General features: G+C 39.8%; 2 protein-coding genes across 5 annotated transcripts; both read right to left on the bottom strand.

Annotated features, from left to right (window-relative positions):
* Positions 1-749: 749 nt before the first annotated feature.
* Positions 750-14,782, bottom strand: trip10a (thyroid hormone receptor interactor 10a). 4 transcript variants are annotated; one of them, XM_034142720.1, is made up of 16 exons: positions 14,518-14,782; positions 10,483-10,598; positions 9,914-9,970; positions 9,371-9,518; positions 8,476-8,538; positions 7,929-8,033; positions 7,702-7,830; positions 7,141-7,287; positions 6,850-7,038; positions 4,518-4,682; positions 4,300-4,323; positions 3,550-3,659; positions 3,258-3,390; positions 3,014-3,102; positions 2,792-2,925; positions 750-1,682 (listed from the first exon to the last, which is right to left on the bottom strand). In XM_034142720.1, the coding sequence occupies exons 1-16, from the start codon at positions 14,539-14,541 to the stop codon at positions 1,531-1,533; spliced, it is 1,785 nt and encodes a 594-aa protein (XP_033998611.1). In that variant the 5' UTR covers positions 14,542-14,782; the 3' UTR covers positions 750-1,530. The 4 variants fall into 4 exon arrangements, with proteins under 4 accessions (XP_033998611.1, XP_033998612.1, XP_033998613.1 ...); XM_034142721.1 differs by lacking the exon at positions 4,300-4,323; XM_034142722.1 differs by lacking the exon at positions 4,518-4,682.
* Positions 14,783-15,371: 589 nt separating this feature from the next.
* LOC117492454 (hemicentin-1-like) lies at positions 15,372-20,446 on the bottom strand. The gene is made up of 10 exons (XM_034142719.1): positions 20,243-20,446; positions 19,155-19,436; positions 18,757-19,068; positions 18,310-18,624; positions 17,892-18,152; positions 17,053-17,385; positions 16,719-16,955; positions 16,406-16,627; positions 16,024-16,287; positions 15,372-15,894 (listed from the first exon to the last, which is right to left on the bottom strand). The coding sequence occupies exons 1-10, from the start codon at positions 20,292-20,294 to the stop codon at positions 15,704-15,706; spliced, it is 2,469 nt and encodes an 822-aa protein (XP_033998610.1). The 5' UTR covers positions 20,295-20,446; the 3' UTR covers positions 15,372-15,703.

Here is a 20,446-nt window from a genome sequence, read left to right as displayed (position 1 = left end):
GATGATTTCGATGTTAGGATTTTAAATATGCATTTACTCTTCATTAAAGTGAAAGCAGAATTAACAGTAAACTGAGTTTGAAAAGCAAAACCTCAAATCTTAAATCCACCCACTGCCACATTAATGTTATAGTATGTGGGGCCTCTTTAAACCCCAGTGAAACCATACATTTAAGATCCACATGTATTGACTAAACTGTCCTGGGGGGCAGACAATGAATTAACTGAGCTGTTCTAGGAGACAGTACTCGCCTCAAAACCACTGTTAGCTTAAAACATGTATTTTATCAAGTCCAGAAATGACATAACCACTTTTTACTTTGAAATGTGCTTTACATTTATTAAGAAAACAAAATGTCTTATATGCAAACATGGTATATACACAATGCTTTTAACCAGAAAGGCACCAAAGACACTTTAGCAGAGACTGCTTCTTGCTGGCTCTATAACAATGTAAAAAAAACAGGACGTGATCGTCTTGAGAAGATGAGAAGTAAATCCGAACAAAACATAATTAGCAACGTATTAAGAGACTTGTAGTTTCCTCTCACGATGTAAAAATCTTTATTTGAATGGTTAAAAAGCTAATAAGACAATAGTGGTGTTGTGATAGCTAAAATATATATTATTCATTACATAAATACAATAGTCTTAATGTAGCACATTTTATGTGTGCATTAATAACTCCCTTTTGTGGCTACAGACTGTCCACTATGTGTGCAAGGGGAAACCATTTGAGACCTTCCTCAATTGAAAGTAAAACTTCTGTCAAACTTAAGTTTTATTCATAGAACATACACATTTGTAATAAATTATTTTTAGTACATTTCTCAGGTTGTAACAGCTATATCTTGTTATTGGTATGTGTTGAAAATAAACTTGACAGTGATTGTCTGAACAATAGAGTGTTTGTGATTTACTATGATGGGAGAGCTGTATCCACATTTGGTCTCTCAAAATAAGAGTTCTTCCCCAAAACCTCAAGATCTTACCCCCGACAAGGAGCAAAGTGACAGCACCATACATCTTTGCAAGTGCTAGTAAAGCTAAGAAGTGGCACGCGTGACATGAATGAGAACGGCAGGTCAGTTTTTGCCTTAAAGAGGTGAGGTAACTTCCTTCTTCTGGCATTAACACTCAGTGTATAGATGGCAGCAGCACTCCTTTCATCCTCCGTCTCTACTTTCTTCAGCTCACTTTTAGCAGCCAATGGATTATTAGGCTGTGAGGTTGAGCACTCGTACCGTGATAGTGCGAAAGGTCCATGCAAATGTTTTTAACCAAAACCACAGAATGATTCTGACATGATATCAAAAAGTAAAACAACCTTGTGTTTTGGGTAGGTGACTGGGAAAGGAGGAGGAACAGACTGTCAGCACCAATCCTCTGCCAAGCGTGGGCATCCCCGTCTGGATACACCAGAGGTCCCGCCCATAGTGCTGATGCCTCTTCATGATTGGTCCCATGGGAATAATTGCATACAGTTTGGAGAAGTGATAATTCCTTTCTTCTCTTGTTCCTATTATGTCTGTCATTTGTTTATGCTGACGGTGACATAAGATGTTGGTATGTAGCCTTCATCCCCATTGCTCCTACGGACACGGGTCCAGCCGTCCCCTTTGTCCTCCTCCACCACAGACAGAACCTCCCCCTCCTGCATAGAGATGGTCCCTTCACTGGCACCTGGAAGAAAGACAAAGTAGGTGGTAGCAAATATCCCTAGTTTGTGCATAAAAGACTACATCACAGGACTCATGATATTATTTTGACTGTGAAAGTTATCATTTGCTGACCAAAAGAGAAGCTACTTAAAGCTAGCCATCTTGCATTAGCCCCTTTTCCACTTCCTGTTGATCATTGAATCATTATATTGATCCAGATTTGTGTATCATTACACCCCTAGTAGTTCCCGCTACAGACCACAATTTGCCATGACGATACATACACACACAAACTCAACAGGTTAACACAAAGCTGCTGGATAATGCAATCACATCCTGTCTCCCCTGAATAACAATGGCAGCTTAAAGAAAATTAAGCAACAGTGCAATGCAATATCAATTCATCATCCTCCTTGACAAAACACTAATTATTAGACATGTATAATATTGCTTGTGCAGCATCCTCTTCCTAAGCTGAGTCAAGCAGCAGCCTCATGTTTTAGGGTTTTCTTTTAATCAATATAATAAGTGTATTGACTTTGTTATGGTGCCAAAAAGCACCAAGCTAACATGTGATACTGAAATTGAGCGGCAACAGTTTTGAGCTGTGAGAAAAGCATAAATAGTTTTTCCATTGAACAAAATTAATATTGTATAATAAAGGGTGGATGTAGAATCTACATCCACCCTTATACAGTATTAATCTACATTGTAGATGGATTGTCTTGTCGTCAAAAAACGTTGAAGTTTAAATTTGTTTTACCATCTCAAAATGTACTGAAGTCATGAAGTAAAACCTTTTAAGTCATGCTATTTCTGTGCACCTTTTCCACTTCCTGTTGATCATTGAATCATTATATTGATCTGGATTTGTGTATCATTAGTTCCCGCTACAGACCACATTTTGCTATTAGGATACATACACACAAAGCCAACCACACACTGTTATAGCAGGTAAATGCACTAACACAGCCAAATACCATCAACGCATCTCAAAATGTCCATGTTGCTCACTAATATTCACATTTATATTTTATATATATTATAGTTTTTTAGTAATTATTGTCTTTAAATAATATATGGGAGAAATTGTATACACATGCTAGACAGCTTAAACAGCCTGTGACATACCAGGGAAGCTGTACATGGCCGTGCATTTCCCGATAGGGGCAGTCAGTTCCTCATCTTCAAAGTCATCATCAAACTCAGCGTAGATGGCCTGGGAGGTATCAGGAGTGCTCTCATCTGAGTGAGCTCCATCAGGGCTGGAGAGAAAAACAAAGGTTTCCTGTACAGAGCGGACAACACATCATTGCGCTAGACATACTGTCTATTAAGAGAATTTAGTGTTACCTGAGAAGATCGTGACCTCCATTGTTGTTGAATGTATGACTTTTATAGCGCAACGTGTCCCCTCGAACTCCTGCCTCAGCAACCCAAGTCTACATCAGAGAGCCAAAGCATCAAGGAGAGAAAACATACTGTTTATTGTGAAGCATTGAATAGTAGAAATACCAAGTCAGGTAAAAAAATCACAAAAAGCCTCAATGGGCTCACCTCATAATGGTTAGTGATGACCTCATCATCATAAAATTACCTCGTACTTGTTGAGCTCTCCTCTGAGCCGCTCTATATTCTGGGATGTCTGGTTAATTTGGGGTGCCAGACTAGCAGGGTCTCCCATTTGGGGATTTTTTTCATAAACATCTTTCATTTTCCCCAGGGCCTCACTGAAGAAAAGAACAAAGGAGGAGGGGGAGGGGGGGTGACTTTCAGTAAAAAGCTTAGCACTCAGTAAACAACACTCACACACACACACCAGAGTTATACACACTGATGTGCACAACAGAGATGATTATTAATACCCACGTATACAAAAGTGCACACACCTCTGATCTACTTCCTTTTGCAGCTCTTTGCAAATGTCCTCTAGTTTCTGTTGCAACCGCTTCCTGCGCTGCTCAGGAGGAAGATGGGCGAAGTCCTCTGTCACTGTAGGCTGCATAGAGTTCACAGGGAAAGGCGTGTTAACACTGAGCGGAGTCTCACCATTTCATGGCGACAGTAACCATGTGAAAAGAAACAGACACCTCCGGAAGAACACAGCCTGCTGTTTGAGTTCAGCTCAAAGGACAATGTTTAACTGTCGAAACTTAGATTCAAATATCCTAGTTAAAAATTTGCTAGGCTTATTAATATAAAGCCTTCCATGTACAACAGTGAGCTCAACCAAAAAACACCACCCATAGACCAACACATATGATGTAACACACTCTAATCACTTTTTATATTGATTTTTAACTACAACTTCAAGAAATAAATATTTTGGATGGAAACGGTGACCCAATAGAAGTGTAGAGACAATCAAGGCTACTTTGAAATGTGTCCTCCTGTTCTACCAATCATTTCTCCCTTGCTCCACCACCAGGTGGCCACCTCTTCAATACAAACTCAAGACAAGCCTTTTGCCACATAACATGATCATGTATGCTGCATGTTGGTCTTTAAACACAGAAACTATTTCAGTTTTGTCAGTTTAATAAGGTAAATTATTGAAATGCCTTGAGCTTTTGTAATGAAAAGGAGGCCATCTTGTCACACAACGGAGACCCCCACACCAGCTAAGTGGTCCATATTACCGTGTTCCTGTCTGGAGTAAACTTCTGAAGGAAAAAGAAACAGTATGTGTATAGAAAATGATCATAATAGTTTAGTTTTAAAAGTTTCTTGTACATTATTGTACATGTTTAAGTTTTGAAAATGTTGACAAGTCATTCTTTCATGCGCAGGAACACAGTATGATGTGTCCCTGATGAGTGGAGGTCTTCTGACCTCCAAACCTTCTCCTCTGACTCACCGATCTCCTGAGCGTCCGGAAGGAAGAGATTCTGGGTTTGACTGTCTTATTGATCTCCTTCAAACAGTACGACAGGGGGTCCCGGCCAAACTTGGGGGAATTGGGTCCGTTAGCAGGCGAGGGGGCGGGGGGTGTTGAGAAAGGTGGGAGCGTGGATGTAGAGAGCTAGGGTGGGGGGGGGGGGGGATAAGAAGTACCAGCACCCGAGCATGAGGTATGCAGGCGGTGTACAGGATGGGGGAGAGGGGGATAGAAAGATAGAAAAAGAGGGGAAGACAAAAACAAGGTGACAAGGGAAAGAAAAAGACACCATCAACACCTTAAAGCACACCAAAGGCAGGAAGACAACACTGGAGCAAACTCAGGACACAAGCCCAGAGAGCATGAAAGCACAAACACACATCTGTCTTTTTGGCTTGCATGGACACACATGTAAAGAAAAAAAAAATACAAAGTTAAGACAGAGAGCCCCCGACCACAGCTCCCTCAGCAGAGCCACAGCAGCACTGCACCTACACACAAACTAGCTCTGGTTATAGGTAATAGATACAGACGGAAATAACCCAGTGGCATCATAACTTCTCCTGTCAAGCTGTTTTGATCTATTGAGGGGACGTGGGGTTGGTCCACTACCGCAGCAGCTACAAACCATTCACTCCAAGGTGTGAAGTCAAGCGTTTTATCAATAAATATTATATATATATATATATATATATATATATATATATATATATATATAGATTGCTCCGGGCTCGATGAATGCCCTGTATGACCTCTGAGAAAGAAGTTAACTTGAAAGAAATGCTGGGAGCGAACTTCAGTCAAACCTCTCACTGTCAGCTGTAAGTGGATGTGAAAATGTGGGGGTGGGATCTATTAGCTAAATTACAAAAGGAGGCTGATGCCTCCTAGCCTTCAATAGTGAACGTCTAAAACAACCCTGAAACACGGCCCCTTGTGTAAATACTGAGAGCCGGAGGTACAGCTCTATCATTAGGTGAACGTCTACTTTTCTTGAGGGTTATGGGAATCTAAGTACAGGAGAGCAGCTAAGAGTGGGAATGTTTTAACCGGCCTGACATAAACCAAAAGCTCCCTCCAGCCAATGTAGTCTGCCTCCTATTCGTACTGCTCTACAGGCCTAATTAGGAGAGCATGACCGATGACACAGAGTAGTGTGCCACACACATACACAGAACAGGAAGAGTGCACAGCAGAGCACAGCCATTAAGACATGCAGTGAGAAGAGAGGCGCTGAACAAGCAAACACTGCAGGGAAGAAAGAAGGGATCCTTTAGTGCCGAGGCGGGGGGGGGGGGGGGGGGGGGGGGGGGGGGGGGGGGGGCTGTGAGCTGGTTAGTGGTCAGCTACTCATATCAACAGTTCAATTTTGGACCTCAGCGGGAGTGCTTCTTTGAGATAAAATCCATGATTTGCAATGTAGTGGGGCTCTCTTGACCCTCATATATTCTGAAGACCAAATAAAAAAATGTCTATGTTGACATCCATAGCATTAAAATGCAGTTGGATCTGATCCAGTTTTTCTGACCTGGCAAACATGGTGTCATCCCAATCGTTGTTTTGTGATGAGACATAATGCTAGCTTCTGCGCAGTATAATAGAGGCAGTGTGTTTGTGGATGCCTGTAGAGGAAAATTCAATGTTGTTTGGCCGAGTGCTGATGAATGCACAAGCACAGCAGAATGCTGACTGCCGGTCAACCTATTGGAAACCACGCTGCAGACGAAGGGAGTGTGTGTGTGTGTGTGTGTCGGGGGGGGGGTTATTCACCCAGTCAGGGGATTGAGTCATGCAAAGGACCTGTTCTAGAAGAGTTATATTGTGTACAGTTCACTGAAGTCAAATTGAAGATTCATGCAATATTATACTGAGCTTCAGAGATGAGAAGTTTGTGTGTGTGTGTGTGTGTGTGTGTGTGTGTGTGTGTGTGTGTGTGTGTGTGTGTGTGTGTGTGTGTGTGTGTGTGTGTGTGTGTGTGTGTGTGTGTGTGTGTGTGTGTGTGTGTGTGTGTGTGTGTGTGTGTGTGTGTGTGTGTGTGTGTGTGTGTGTGTGTGTGTGTGTGTGTGTGTGTGTGTGTGTGTGTGTGTGTGCAACCACAGGTCCATCGTGACTGAGGGGAGGGGATTTCCTGGCTCCTTCCTGCTGGCACTGTGGCTCAAACACACTGACTTGCAAGGAGTCATCTACTAATCTGACCTGTTGTTGCTGATCATGGATTGGGGGGCTTGCTAGTGTATTCATTGCACAACTACATTCAAATATTTAAAAAAAACATGACTTTTAATGAAAGGCAAATTATGGATTGACCTACCTTACTCTTTTTGCTGAAAAGCCAAAAGTTTTTGTTTCTATTCTTTCCCAGGACGTCCATGGGGCCTTTGGGCGTTCCCAGGCTGCTGTCAGAAGAGGCTCGGTTGATGCCCTGACTGTAGTCCTCAAACTCCACATCTCCAGGGCGTTCAAAGCCAGACTTGTTCTGCTCTATTACAATCAAGGAGTCCTACATTTGATGGAAGTAGATGTACAGTTAAAATAAATGAGCTGTATAAATCTAAACTGCACATAAAAATCCATTTAAGATTTTTTTTTTAGACCAACTCACATTCTTCTCATCAACATTAGTGCCGGCTTTAGTAATGCCCTCTAGGCACTTGCCAATGATAGGCATCACATGCTTCTCTGTGTCTGAGAACAAGATGTATCCCTGCGCCACCTTCCGTACTCGCCTCTCATCCAGATCTTGCAATTTCTAGAGAACACAAAACAACAGTTTCATCCATGTTTATACATGACAATGAACAGATCAAAGTTTCAAATCGAAATGTAAGTATGTGAAAAGTTGAAACAAAATGAACTGATATCTGGCTTGAATCAATTTAAATGCAATGTTAGTTTTTCTGTTATTGAGATATCTAAAAATCTAAATGTCAGTGTAAATTGGCTAAATGAAAGTTTCACATTGTGCATGTAAAGTCAAAATACTGAACAAAATCAGAGTTCAGCATCAAAATGTCCGACACAATGTTTTTCAATGCAATTATAATATATCCATTTAGCAATATTTTGGCACACTAATAGCAGTTATTGCTATACCGGATATTAACAACTCAAATAAACATTTATGGTAGTAATATGATCGTTTGGCCGTATGTAATTCACTTACATTGAAAATAAGAGGCATATCGCTAAAATAGAACTGGTTCTTTTCCTTGTTGTACTTCTGAAGCTGAGCAGCGTAGTCGTTCTTACACTCCTCCGCTACATGAGCTCTCATATGAGCCTGCTGTTTTGCCTGGAACCACACAATCAGCCCAGGTTAAACAAATGAATCTGATTCTCCTTTTAATCATGGTAAGTAGTCCTTAAAATGAAGACCCCCCCTCCTTTTACTTTTTCAACATCCGCCTTTGTGGCATTGATGTCCTGATCTGTCTTCTCTGCGTACTGTGCTGCGCGCTCTGCTTCTCTCCATTCCCTTTCAAATCGCTTTTTACTCTGGTGTGCAGAAAGATAAAGACAGAGAGAAAAGAAGAAAGACCATGTTATCATCAGCTAAGTGAGACCTCAATAAGATATGAGGAGATGAATGTACTTTGAACAAAACATTCTTTTATTTTCTTTCTGAAAAACAGATAAGGGAGGGAACATCTCCAATAACAACTTAATATGTCTCGGTTTGATGATAGGAGTATAACATGCTTCTCTACTATCAGTCCATATGTTGTTACTGTTGAAAAATACAACTATCTGAACAACCATATTGAACGTTCCGCCATTTGCTTACACAGAATCTTTATAATCATTCATAATGACCCCAACACAATAGGAAATATGTTTAACAGTTAAGCTAATCACAAAAATCTAATGTCACCTATAGAGTACGGAAAATGTGCTAAATGTATTTTAGAACATCTTAAAATGCTGTTTCTAGACTTACACTGTCGAGCTGTTTGTAGGTGCTTTCCAAACTCTGCTGGGCCTTCTTGGCGTCCAATAGATACTGCAAACATTCATAAAAATAGACCGAGTGAGGAGAGGGGAGGCGGGTCATATGACAGAAAGAAAGACAGCCGTATGCAGGGGTAGACACTGAACAAACAATGACCTCCAAAAGCAACACAACATAAGTGACACACAATAAAACAATTACCAGTGAGTGTTGAAACATCACATCTGCAGGGAGAGCTTGTTAACAGCTGCTGCATTCTGAAATCCAGTGAGACCTCTTCCTGCCACAACAGATCTAGCATCTCCACTCCTCCTTCAAATCTCTATAGACTCCAATTTAAATTCTCCTTTGGCATTTGTTCAGGGTGTTGTTAAACATGGCGCTGCAGTCACACACAAGTAAACACACTCTAAAGTTGCGTCCATTAGTCGATCAACAGAAAATGAACAAACATCTACTTTGATAATTGAGAAATCCTTGTTAAAGTTTTTTCATTGTGTTTTGAGCTGTTGGTCGGGAAAAAAATAGACACTTGATAAAGTCACTTGAAGCTAAAGGATGTTGTGATGGGCGCTAGTGTTCTAATGTTTTATCGACGAAACAGTTAGAACAATATTTAAAGTAATCTGCAGATTATTCGACGAAAAAAATTATAATTGTTGCACCGCGTTTTAGGATTAGCCCTCAATTGGGCTAATTGACCCAAACCTCATTACAGCAACGTGGACAAGCGAATGGTAAGTGGTAAGTAATGCTGTGGGAAAATGTCAACAAGTTGCCTTTACAAAAGGCATCGTAACTGCCTTTTAACATGCCTAATTCAGTTGTTTTGGTATACTTGTGGGTACAAATATGGACTTCAATGCACTCCTAGTCCGCTCACCGTTTTTCGTTCCTGCTTGAGCTCTTGCAGGTACTTTGTGAGATCGATGCAAATGTTCATCATCATGTTCTCAGCAATTAGCTCTCTCTGCCCCGCGTAGTCATTCATCTCATTCAGGATGTCCACAAAAGACTGGTAGCTGGACAACCTACCATTTAAGAGGAGGAGAGAGGAAAGGGTGGAGAAATACGAACTTAGTGATGGGACCACTGATAAGATGATACAAACAGCAGTGGACCAAGACATAATAAGAAGCTCATGACTTCCTTATTCCTGCTTCCTTTTAGGGGTATTTAAATGCCTCCATCAGCAGTCCCACATTACTGCATTATAGACACTAATGACAGATAAAAAAAACTTTTTAAATGTGATATTATTTGCTGGTCAGTCCTAACAACAAGATATTCGAGCAAAGGTGTATATCCGAGTAAGAATAATTTAAGCTGACATTGTTTCGCTGTTAAAAGGAAAAGGAAATACTGAACCTCAAAATGTGCAAACATATAATAGTTTTTCTTGGAGATATGCTTTGCAATAGCTCACCTGCACTCTGGTTCATCTTTGCCGCTTCGTTTCGGGTTATATTTCTTTGAAAGGTTCCTGTGGACAGTGAAGGTTCAAATCAAACTAATTGGTAGAGAAATGCTTTACAACTTTCTCTGACGAAAGCTCACTAAATTAAACTATTTATATGAAACCACAGACTATTTTATACAATAGGATTATAAACAGCAGTCCCATAAAAATATTAAAATAGCTTTTCTTCCTTCTTTCACTCTCTCTCCCTAACCATATCCTGTCTATCATGTGCCAGTCTGCTCCCACTTCCTCTCCGGCAGAGCTCAGCGCTACAACAGATGTGGGCCTGGAGACTTGGAGAGAAAGAGAGGGAAGCGAGCACACTGCAGCTGGAGAATGAGGCCAGTGTTTCAGAGACAAATCAGATTCTGTCCCTAAGTAGTCATAAGACCCCACAGATATTTCATAAACAGCCTTTTAATATGCACCCATACCAACAAAAGCCAACACACACACGCTGACACAAGCTGCCATGAGCAACACACTCACACACAAAGCATTTGGGGGAGAACAATGACAACAGCAAGGCCTACCTCAGTTGTTTGGCATAGTTTTGCTCAATCTCTGTCCTCTCCTTCACAAACTTCACATACTTCTCCACCAGCTCAAGGCCAGACTGTGTGTGCTTCTCAATGATGTCATATTGGTCCTGGAGAAAGAAGCACGAGAGACAAATAAGGAAAAGATATTAAGCCAACACTCTGCATGATATGGAACATGTGGTGACTTCTGGGTATTAACTGAACGTTCCTCCCGGTTGAGTTTGAGGTCATCTAAACATAATCTTGAATGGAGGGTAATAAACTAAACGCGTTGACATTTGTTCCTGCATGTTGGAGTCCACCCACACTCTCCACATATTGGCGATGACCTCTAAACTTTCGCCTAGCTTTAAATCCCCTGGCAACTGTGTTGTAAAAGGAGGACAGTCGGAAGTATAAGGGGTCACAACAGAGGTCAGAGGCAGAAAAGAGAAGGTATATTTCTTTTATATATTTATATCACATGCTCCTGCTCATCCAAGTTTCCCAAGTTGGGGAGACAATCTTCCAACTTTGTTGTGTTCAAGAATTCTAAGTTGTATTTTGGAAACACATGGATGCTATAAAGAAAATATGTTGTATTTCTTGCTTAGAGCATTTAAAAAAAGGTTGACGCTGGTTTCAAGAAGTTGTTTCAACTTGAAGGGACGTTCATATGAATTTTCCCAGTCTGGGAATCATGTTTGCTATTGTTCTGACACCACATGAATGCAGCAAACATGCCTTAGGGCAATGTTAAGAAGGTAAAAATGTGTTTATCCAGATTTTTAGTTGTGTTTGTTTCTTCATGGTTGAATGCTATTATTGTCAGATGGATAAAAGCATCAACAAAATGTCATGTTATGTAAGGTTATAGTTTCAAATTCTTAGACCCAATTTAACTGAGTTTGCTGACTTTTCCTTTTCATTGTACAGTATGCAGAGGTTGATTGTGATTCTCTTCCTTATCTGGGAGAGAACTTTATGACACCTTCAAGCTCTGACAAGTCTGAGAGAGCGATAGACGATATCCAAGCCAATCCTCTCACACGCTCAAAACAATTCCCCCAAGCTTTATACTGCTGACTTTACTATCGAGGAGGGGCATGTCGAAAGAGATTCTTGACAAGTTGGGTCACGTTCATCTATACTCTTCCTGCCCTTTAAGTCAAACAAAAGAGACCAAACCTAAATGAATGATGAAACACAGTTAAAGGTTAAGACAGAGGTCTGCAATCCATCACCACAACCACATCTAACCAACAGGCAGCATTAGGGCTTTGATTTAGATTCATTAGTTACAGAGAAAAGCTAATGAGGTTCAATACAGCCAACTTACAACTACAGTTTCCAATTTCCTGAAGTGCTTGTGTTAACAATAGATTTCTTCTTGGATGAGGAAAATAATTGTAGAATAGAGGAACTGGCCAACTTTGTTTGAATCTAGCTCTCAACGTTTAAAGAGTGAGAATTGATGAATGATTTAAACGTGACTATTAGTTGTCTGCATCCAGTACAGCCTCCACACATCAACAGTAGAGCAGAGTAAGGCTACGAAACACATCTACTGACTAAAACAAATTAATTCCACCATTCTGATAGTAGGCAAATGGTAGCCATGTTGACTGTTTCCTCTATGTACGTATATCATGTTTCTCCGGTTGAATCCAGCGTTTCCTGGAAAGAAGGGCCTTGTACTCGTGCTCTTTTATAAATGGCAGAAAAAGTAGCATCTGATTATCTCTATAAATCAACTCTGACTGCTTGATTCAAAACAAGAGTGTTCCAATTATAGAAAAGCCACCTCATTAAACTGTCTTAAAAACACATTGAGATAGCTTTCAAGGACATAATCATTGTCTTGTTGTCAGCACTAGCTGATTTATAACCATTGCAGCCACAGTCAGAATTATCTTTATAGGTCCCAATAGACTGGGTTTGTACAGAACTAATTTCCATAAATCACAACAGTGTGTGTATGAAACTGATCCTAACAACTTTAAATGGTCATGAGGTTTAATTAACAGCAAATGTCCTGTTTCTGGTTAAACTATGCTATGTGTCCTGGCTATTTCATTACTACTTAAGCCCTTTGTCCTGGCCTGTACTCATAAATTAGACATTTTGAGTAGCTTTTACATATTGTAAAGCATTCCTTAGGAACATCCAGTAGCACCCTGGTAATTATAGAACTTCTTCTGCACCACAACCTATTTCTGTGGCACAGATTCAGGCTAGGGGGTGAACAAATACTGCTACATAATACTTAAAAATTGAGGACTTCAAGTGTTTATCTAAACCTAGCATGCATAAAACATGTCCACTACATTTTCCAATACATCCAGGAAACTGGCGTCAAGTGAAAGCCACATAACTTTAAAAGGAGTCACCCTGAAAGTCACCAACATACAAGGCTTGGGTGGAAGTTTCAGCCCTGAGTCACCCTGTCGAAAAGTAGGGCCTGATCAGACCTGTAGTTCTCTTGGTCTGGTAGCACTCACTATCACAGCTAATGCTAAGACACTTATCTTGCACTCTGCTAGCTTGTACCTTAAAATAGACAATGGATTAACAACAATCAGGGGACAGATGCCATTGAGCTGACTTTGCCTAGGGGAACCAAAACAAAACATTAACAGAATTATACCTTAAGGGCTTTGACTAACCAGACAGGTGAGAAAATCGCAAAGTAAATGGAGAGTAAAAATAATATATATATATATATATATATATATAAAAAGATTACTGACGAGAGAATACATGAGTTTGAGTGGAGAGTTTTCTGTAAAACCACTTCATGTGATGAACAGGAAAGCCTCCTACACCCAGATAGAGCCTCTGATTAGTTCTGGGGTACGGATATTTCTCTCACTCAATCAAAGTAGGGCAAAACTAATTAGTCTTTTGCACCAGCATGTAGGATGGAAAAGGGACAGAGGAAGAGGCCTAGGGGGATACTCAGTAATGAGGTCACAACCTCTTCATCTTTGCAATGCTCCAATTTACATATTCAGGTTCCCTGAGTATGTGTGACTGTTGCAAATGTGTAGCAGTACATGGTGGCAGTCAAAGTAATATGTTCTAAGGTGAGATATTTCAACAGGGTTTGTTTAGATTCAGGATAGTGTCACTACCAGAACAAGTTAAAAATGTTTTAGACTGGAGCCATCTGTAGCCTGGTTTGTTATGACCTAGAAAACAGCACTCATCTTTTAAAATTACCAGCTGAAGCAGGTAATTTTAATTGCTACATTGGTCAGTGCAATAACAAAAACATACCCTAAGGAATCTGTTTATATAAGAACTCAATTCACCAAGTCACTTTAATTGAAAATCAAGACTTCTTGAAACCAGTTCACTTTTTGGTTTGTTGAATAAATAATCATGAAACTCAGGTGGACACATGAGGCACTTCATCAGCTTGTTGTCAAGGCAAATTATAGCAACTGATTTCATCTCCATGGAGGCAAGGAGTGCCAAACTGTAAACACTGAGACATCATAGCAACCCGCACTATTTAAAAGTCTTTATATGTGCATAATAAATAGTATTCTAACACATTTTTGCAATGTATGCATGTTTTGAATACGTGCAGGACACATGATATCTACAAATTAGATTGTTGTTCAAGTTGCCTTGATTCATATGTGAAGTATGGCAGGAACTGAAAATGCAATAATACGTTTAGAATGCAAGTACATTTTAGTGCACTGCAGATATCACTATAAAAATACTTGAGGGAAACAATCCTGCAGCACATCCAACCGATGTGCAAACGTGGATCAAAGATGATTCCCTTTCCACAAGAGCAACATGTTGGTAGAAGGTCACTTTTTGCTTTAACTTCTGAAAACTAAAGAAGATTCTGAGAGGAACTGTGTTCATGAATGCACCGTTTTGCAGCGCCTCGTCCTCCTTCAGACATGTATCCCTCAACAACAAAACGTTTGGCGTTACCAGACTTTCTCGACGAACTCCATCTAAGAAATCGCTTTATCTCCATCTTAACAAGTATTACTAGCAAAGCAAGCCAGATGATGGACTCACCCAAAGCTCTGTGCCCCAGTCCATGTTCAACTTGTTGGCCAAGCTGTGTGACTATCCCGAATACAAAGAACTTCTCCAAAGTTATCCCAGCAGCTCGGAGGACGGCCCTGGCAAGTATAATCCCTAGCGGCCCTGACCACTATGCACTACGGTTCTGATTCCGTCAACAAATAATGTAAATCAGCATCATAATGAGCTAATTAACACGGGCTGGCAATCGTTAGTCCAGTATGTCCAAATATTTTTCATAGCGAAGGAAAGAGGGATAAACTAGCTTTCATATCCGCGTCACTCCCAAATCCTAAATCTTAAAGGGGCAGTGTAGCTTCTGATCCACAGGCGCATCCTGCCACTTTGTTAGGATAGTGTTAGTTAACCTGGTTTAATAGTTTTAGTTAACCTGATTTAATAATTTTAGTTAACCTGGTTTAATAATTTTAGTTAACCTGGTTTAATAGTGTCCCTGAGCAAGGCAAGGAGCTTTTAGGGCTTTGTGCTGCCCTCACAGAGCATGGTCACATTCATCATCACACATTACATCCTTTTTAACACCCTGAAAGATTCACATTTCTTCAAATAATGAATGACTCTATTAAGTGCTACAGACAGGTTTCTGTGCTGATAATACATCATAACTTAAATTCTAAAGTAATGCTCAGATTTGTAGCTCTTGTAGAATATTTTAATGTTTCATAATCAAAATCAGTCCTGGCAGTCAACCATACCCTGTTATTTCCCCATGTTTTTTATGTAGCTGTACAACAATGTTTTTAAAAGAACATTACTCTTTGATGTAACCAACATTAGCCTACATAATTAGCAATGAAGTTGCCAAATAGACACACAACACATCATCAAAGGCTATTGTGTAACTTTATTAAGAATAGAAACAGAGATAGAAAAAATTGGTTATACTAAGATTAAATTCACACATTTGAAAAGAATAATCAATGTTATAATACACCGGCTTTGTTAGTAGCACTTCTTGACAAACAAATGCTCCTAATTAAGAATTTTTACACATTTTCTGCTGCTGAAAACCTAGACTCGTCGTACCACACCAACGTTTACATTTAAACACAATATTTACAAACATATTATAGAGATGGCAAGAATGACTTTTCTGGTTACGTTTTGATTAACTGATTTCATTGGCTGGTTTCATCTTACCCATTGAAGAAGTATGTTACACTGTATCTTCAGTCCCGTTAGACTGAGGAGCCATTGGGATATCTGAACCATCATTGGCTCTGTCAGGGACAAAACTATATCGCCCATGTTTTTTATAGCATTTGTGGACAATGACAATGAGGATGACGATGAAGACGATGATCAATCCAATCAGCAACCACCAAAGGAATTTCCAAGGAAATACATCTGTAAGACAAACAAGATAAAACCAAATTCATTGAACTATGTTTTTACTTCTTGATTCAATAAATAACACAACCTATGTATAGCATTAACATCAGAAACCACTTCACTGTACATAGTCAATAATAATACCTTTCATCTTCAGTGTGACAGTACTTGTCACTTTCCCAACATTATTCGTGGCAACACAGATGTAAAGACCAGCATTGGTAGACGTGGCTCCTGTGATGGTGAGGCTCTTCTGGTGCCCTCTGGTGGTCTCCCTCACATTCTCTGCAGGGGTGTAGTTCCAATGCAGGTCAGGAAGAGGGTTGCCCTCAGCACTGCAGACAAGAGTCACATTTCCATCCAAGTTCACCTCCTTACTGTAAGTTCCCTCATTGATCTCAGGGGCAACTGCAGAGAGAATGGTAAGTGTTGAGTAGAAGAAGTAATATGATTGATAATCCCAAATCACTGTCAACAAAACAATATACTAAGGCTTATTTTGTGCATTACAAACAATAACACTTACACAGAACATCAAGTTGCAGCTTATGAGTGGCTGTTCCATGGCTGTTGGTTGCGTTCATCATGTAAGATCCACTATCATGCTTTGTCATGCTTTGCCAGGGGGAATCCACAATTGTTCCATTCTTGAACCATTTGATGTCCGGCTTAGGATTCCCCTCTGGTTCACACAGCTTGCTATTCACCTCAACCTCATAGCGATCATCACAAGTAAATGTGGGGCCATCTGTAAAACATTTAATCAAATATTCTTTAAAATAAATGATGGAAAATTAAACATAAACATGTATACAATCAGGCAGGTCTCATTCACTCACATTCGATTGTGATATCGATGGAGGTGTTGCTACTGCCAATACGGTTTGAAACTTCTGCTGTGTATTTTCCTGATTGAGTCCTGGTGAGGGGTTCAGATGCATTGATCATTTTCCCATCATAGTACCACCGAAAAATTGGTGGAGGGTTCCCATCAGCTTGACAGGGAAACTTGTCCAAACTGAACTCATGCTCAACACCAGCGAAAGGACCCTGACAGGGTTTGATTAGTGGTTTATCTACAAAAGAAACACAGCATTAAGCAAAACTGATTTTTAGGGTGTGTTTAGCAAGTAAAGAAAAATACAAAAATAGATATATAAAAGGACAACTCACAGTGCACCACAGCCGTGTAAGGTGATGATGATGAGGTTAAATTATGATCAAGGTCAGGTCTATTTGTTTCTAGTTGCAGCTCAGCCTCGCATTTGAATTCTGCTCCGTTGTAATCTCTCTCAGCAGTGAAATTGAAAATAGATGACATGTTTACTGGGATCATCCTATTTTCATCCAATACATCTGTGTGCAAAATGTCCGTTCCACGGTACCACCTCACAGTGAGCTTCTGCACAGGAGTCACATTAATGATGTCACATTTCAGCTGGTTCTCTGTGCCCTCCATCACTGGCCCAGGATCCGACGCAGAGACTGACACAATGTCTGGAGTCTCTGAAAATAAAGCAAGGGACAATACTTAGTAGAAAACAAAATGATATCCCTAAAATTACAATCCCAGGTGTTCATATATGTAGATATAGATTTTAGGATGATGCACAAAGACTGATTTAAAACATATGGAGATATTTAATAGTTAAAACAAATAATAGGAACAGCTAATTTAGGATACCAATGTTGTTTATTTGTGCTTCTTTCCTTTTCCTCGTGTTTTGTATGCAAGACGAGAATTATGTAAAATAGTGGTGTCTTGTTAACTCGTGCGAGATGAGCAAAATGTTTAGTATGATACAGAAATACAAATGTAATGAATGAATGGATGAATCAAATATATACACCAAATATGCACACACAAATGCCATGATATATTCCATATTTACTTGCTTTTTAAGTGTCACTTAAAATGTATACAATTAAGAATATCTATAAGCAATGGACATCATTACTTCCCCTCAGGATAAAGACAGAAGATAGGGTGTAGTCTATAGACTTGTACTTACTATAAAGAGTGATGTCCAGCTCCACATGACACTGTGGTTCCTTGTCATTATCTTTATAAGTAATGAAGCAAACAGACTTTATGCTCCAGTCTTCCACTTTTTCAAGACTCCAGGTGACAGAAGTATTGTCTTTGCTTATGTCTCCACTTGTAACCTCCCAGCCCATTTTTATAGGAACTGCAACTGATGTACTGCAGTTAATGGAAACTGGATCTCCAAATCTCACCACTATTTTCGCAGGTGTCAACACTAGTGGGCATCCTGCCATTAGAAAAAGGATGTTTAATGAGCGCTTAAGTTTAGTACACAATCATTTAAAAAACATAATTAAAGTTAGCAACAGGGTGATCATCACATATAATTAGTGATACATTTGAATCATGTAAGCTCATGAAAAGGACACAGGAATGTATCCTACCTCTAGGTGTGGATGGCTCAGGGGTTGTTATGACTGCAGGGGTTGTTATGACTGCAGGGGCTGCTGGGATGTTCATTGTTACACGAACATGGATTTCCTTGGTTATGCTTCCAAGAGAATTGATTGCTGAGCAGTTGTACGTCCCACTGGTGTTTACTCTAGTGATGTTGAGATTATTAGTATCAGATAATTTCTTCCCATCATGTTTCCAATGAAAGGTGGGCTGGGGTCGCCCCTCAGCATCACAGTTCAGGGTCACATCATCACCCTCAGGCACAAAGTAATTCTCTGATGTGTTCTTGAATTCAGGAGCATCTGCAGAGGCAAATCAAGGCTTTGTATTTATTTTAAATACAAAAAAACATTGATTGATGTTTGAATATTTACTTTATGATATGGAACAATTTATTATTCTGTTTATCCGGAAACAACAGAGTGTTTACTCACAGTTCACAGAAACGATGTATATCTCAGAATGAACAGGAAGTTGTGGTCCGTGTGACCCAAAGTCGAGCTGAGCCTCACACCTGAACTCAGCTCCATGTTCTGCCCTGCTGATGTTGACTGCCAAAGTAGAGGACTCACTTACAGGTGTTGTGGTTGTGTTGGTGAAATTGTCTGTCCGGATTGTTTGATTATCTTTGAACCATCTCACAACGAGGTTTTGAACTGGTGCAACATCTGCTATATCACACTGCAGCTCGAACAGGGTCCCTTCCACCTCAGGATTCACTGCATACACATTGACCGTTGGATTCTCTATCAAAGAGAAATTAGATACTGGAGTTAAATCATTATGTTTTCGTATTTTTCAATGTTGTAGTATTCATTTGAAATGTACTTACGGTATATGGTGATTTCAAGTTCTTTGCTGCATTCATGAGTTTCATTCAGTTTTATTCTGCACTCTGCTGTCATATTCCATTCAGACAGTGACACTGACTGGGAGATAAAACTTTCCTCAAGGATAATTTTAGAGTCATTGTTTCCAATTCTCCAGTACATCCCATCATGATCCGTCTCTGTGCTGGTGCAGTTTACCTCCACTGACGCTCCATAGTTTTCTATGACCCTGGGCACATCCAGAGTGAGAGGGTTGAGCTCAGTGGGGCATATGCTGTCTGCATCTGTTGATAGACAATTGGTAATGCTTTTAATGGAATTTAAAAGAGGACTGTGCTGCTCTCTGGTGGTCCAATTATACTTTGAATTGGGTAGGGCTGAATTCTAGCTCACAGGAGTCTGTAATGGTATCATTTACAAAAGTGCTGAATCACAGATATAGTAATACAGAAATGTAAGGTCAGCACTAAAATATGTAGGAGAGATAAAAGGCAACAATACAAATAGATTATCCTAAAAATGTATGATAACGTTTATTTATTTGATGTAGTGTGATGTTTTAGGATTTAAAAACTACCGGATCCTTCCATTTTTAGAAATAGATAGTTATGTACTGTCTTGAAAAAAAACATCTGTGCTATGCTAAAACTCAAGTTAATCTGACAAAATGTTATTAATCATTTTGATTTCAAAATGGATTCTTTATCCACCACACCCATTGCCGTTAATGTGGTTAACAGAAGTCAACGATATAGAGGAAGCTTGTGCCACAATCATTTCAGCTTGCTATGCTACTTAAAATCTTATCTTTTTAAATTCCATTACATTTTCCAACTTTTTCACTTTATTATATTTGAAAAGTCAAAGGCGACAACTTCCACTTTTCAAGATTCTCTTTAGATGATCTTTTGAAGCAACCAAACAAAAGGAAATCAATCCGTTTATTTGTCTACTCATCATCACTGGTAACAACTACAGCTTTTCAAATGACCCCAGTGGTGTAGTAAGTATTATCCATAGCTCAAGCAGAAAATGAGGTGTAACATTTAGCACCCACACAGAGCTCATGTAGAGCATCATTATCACTCACCACACAGTGAAAGCATGAGCATGAGGAGACCCAACATCCTGAGAGGCAGCATGCAGGCTGTGAGAATGCACCAGGTGGAAGGAAGAAGTCAAGTGTGTTTCAGGATGGTCCAGAAGATGTCCAGCTTCAGTATCTGGATAAGATGAATGCTGTCTCGGAGCGGAGTAGTATGGTGACTACCTGCTGCTGACAGTTACACGTGCT

The sequence above is a fragment of the Trematomus bernacchii genome, unplaced genomic scaffold (assembly GCF_902827165.1).
Source record: "Trematomus bernacchii unplaced genomic scaffold, fTreBer1.1, whole genome shotgun sequence".
In the NCBI taxonomy this organism is placed as follows: domain Eukaryota; kingdom Metazoa; phylum Chordata; class Actinopteri; order Perciformes; family Nototheniidae; genus Trematomus; species Trematomus bernacchii.
Note: the sequence above shows the minus strand (reverse complement) of the source record. Positions and strands in the feature narration are given on the sequence as shown.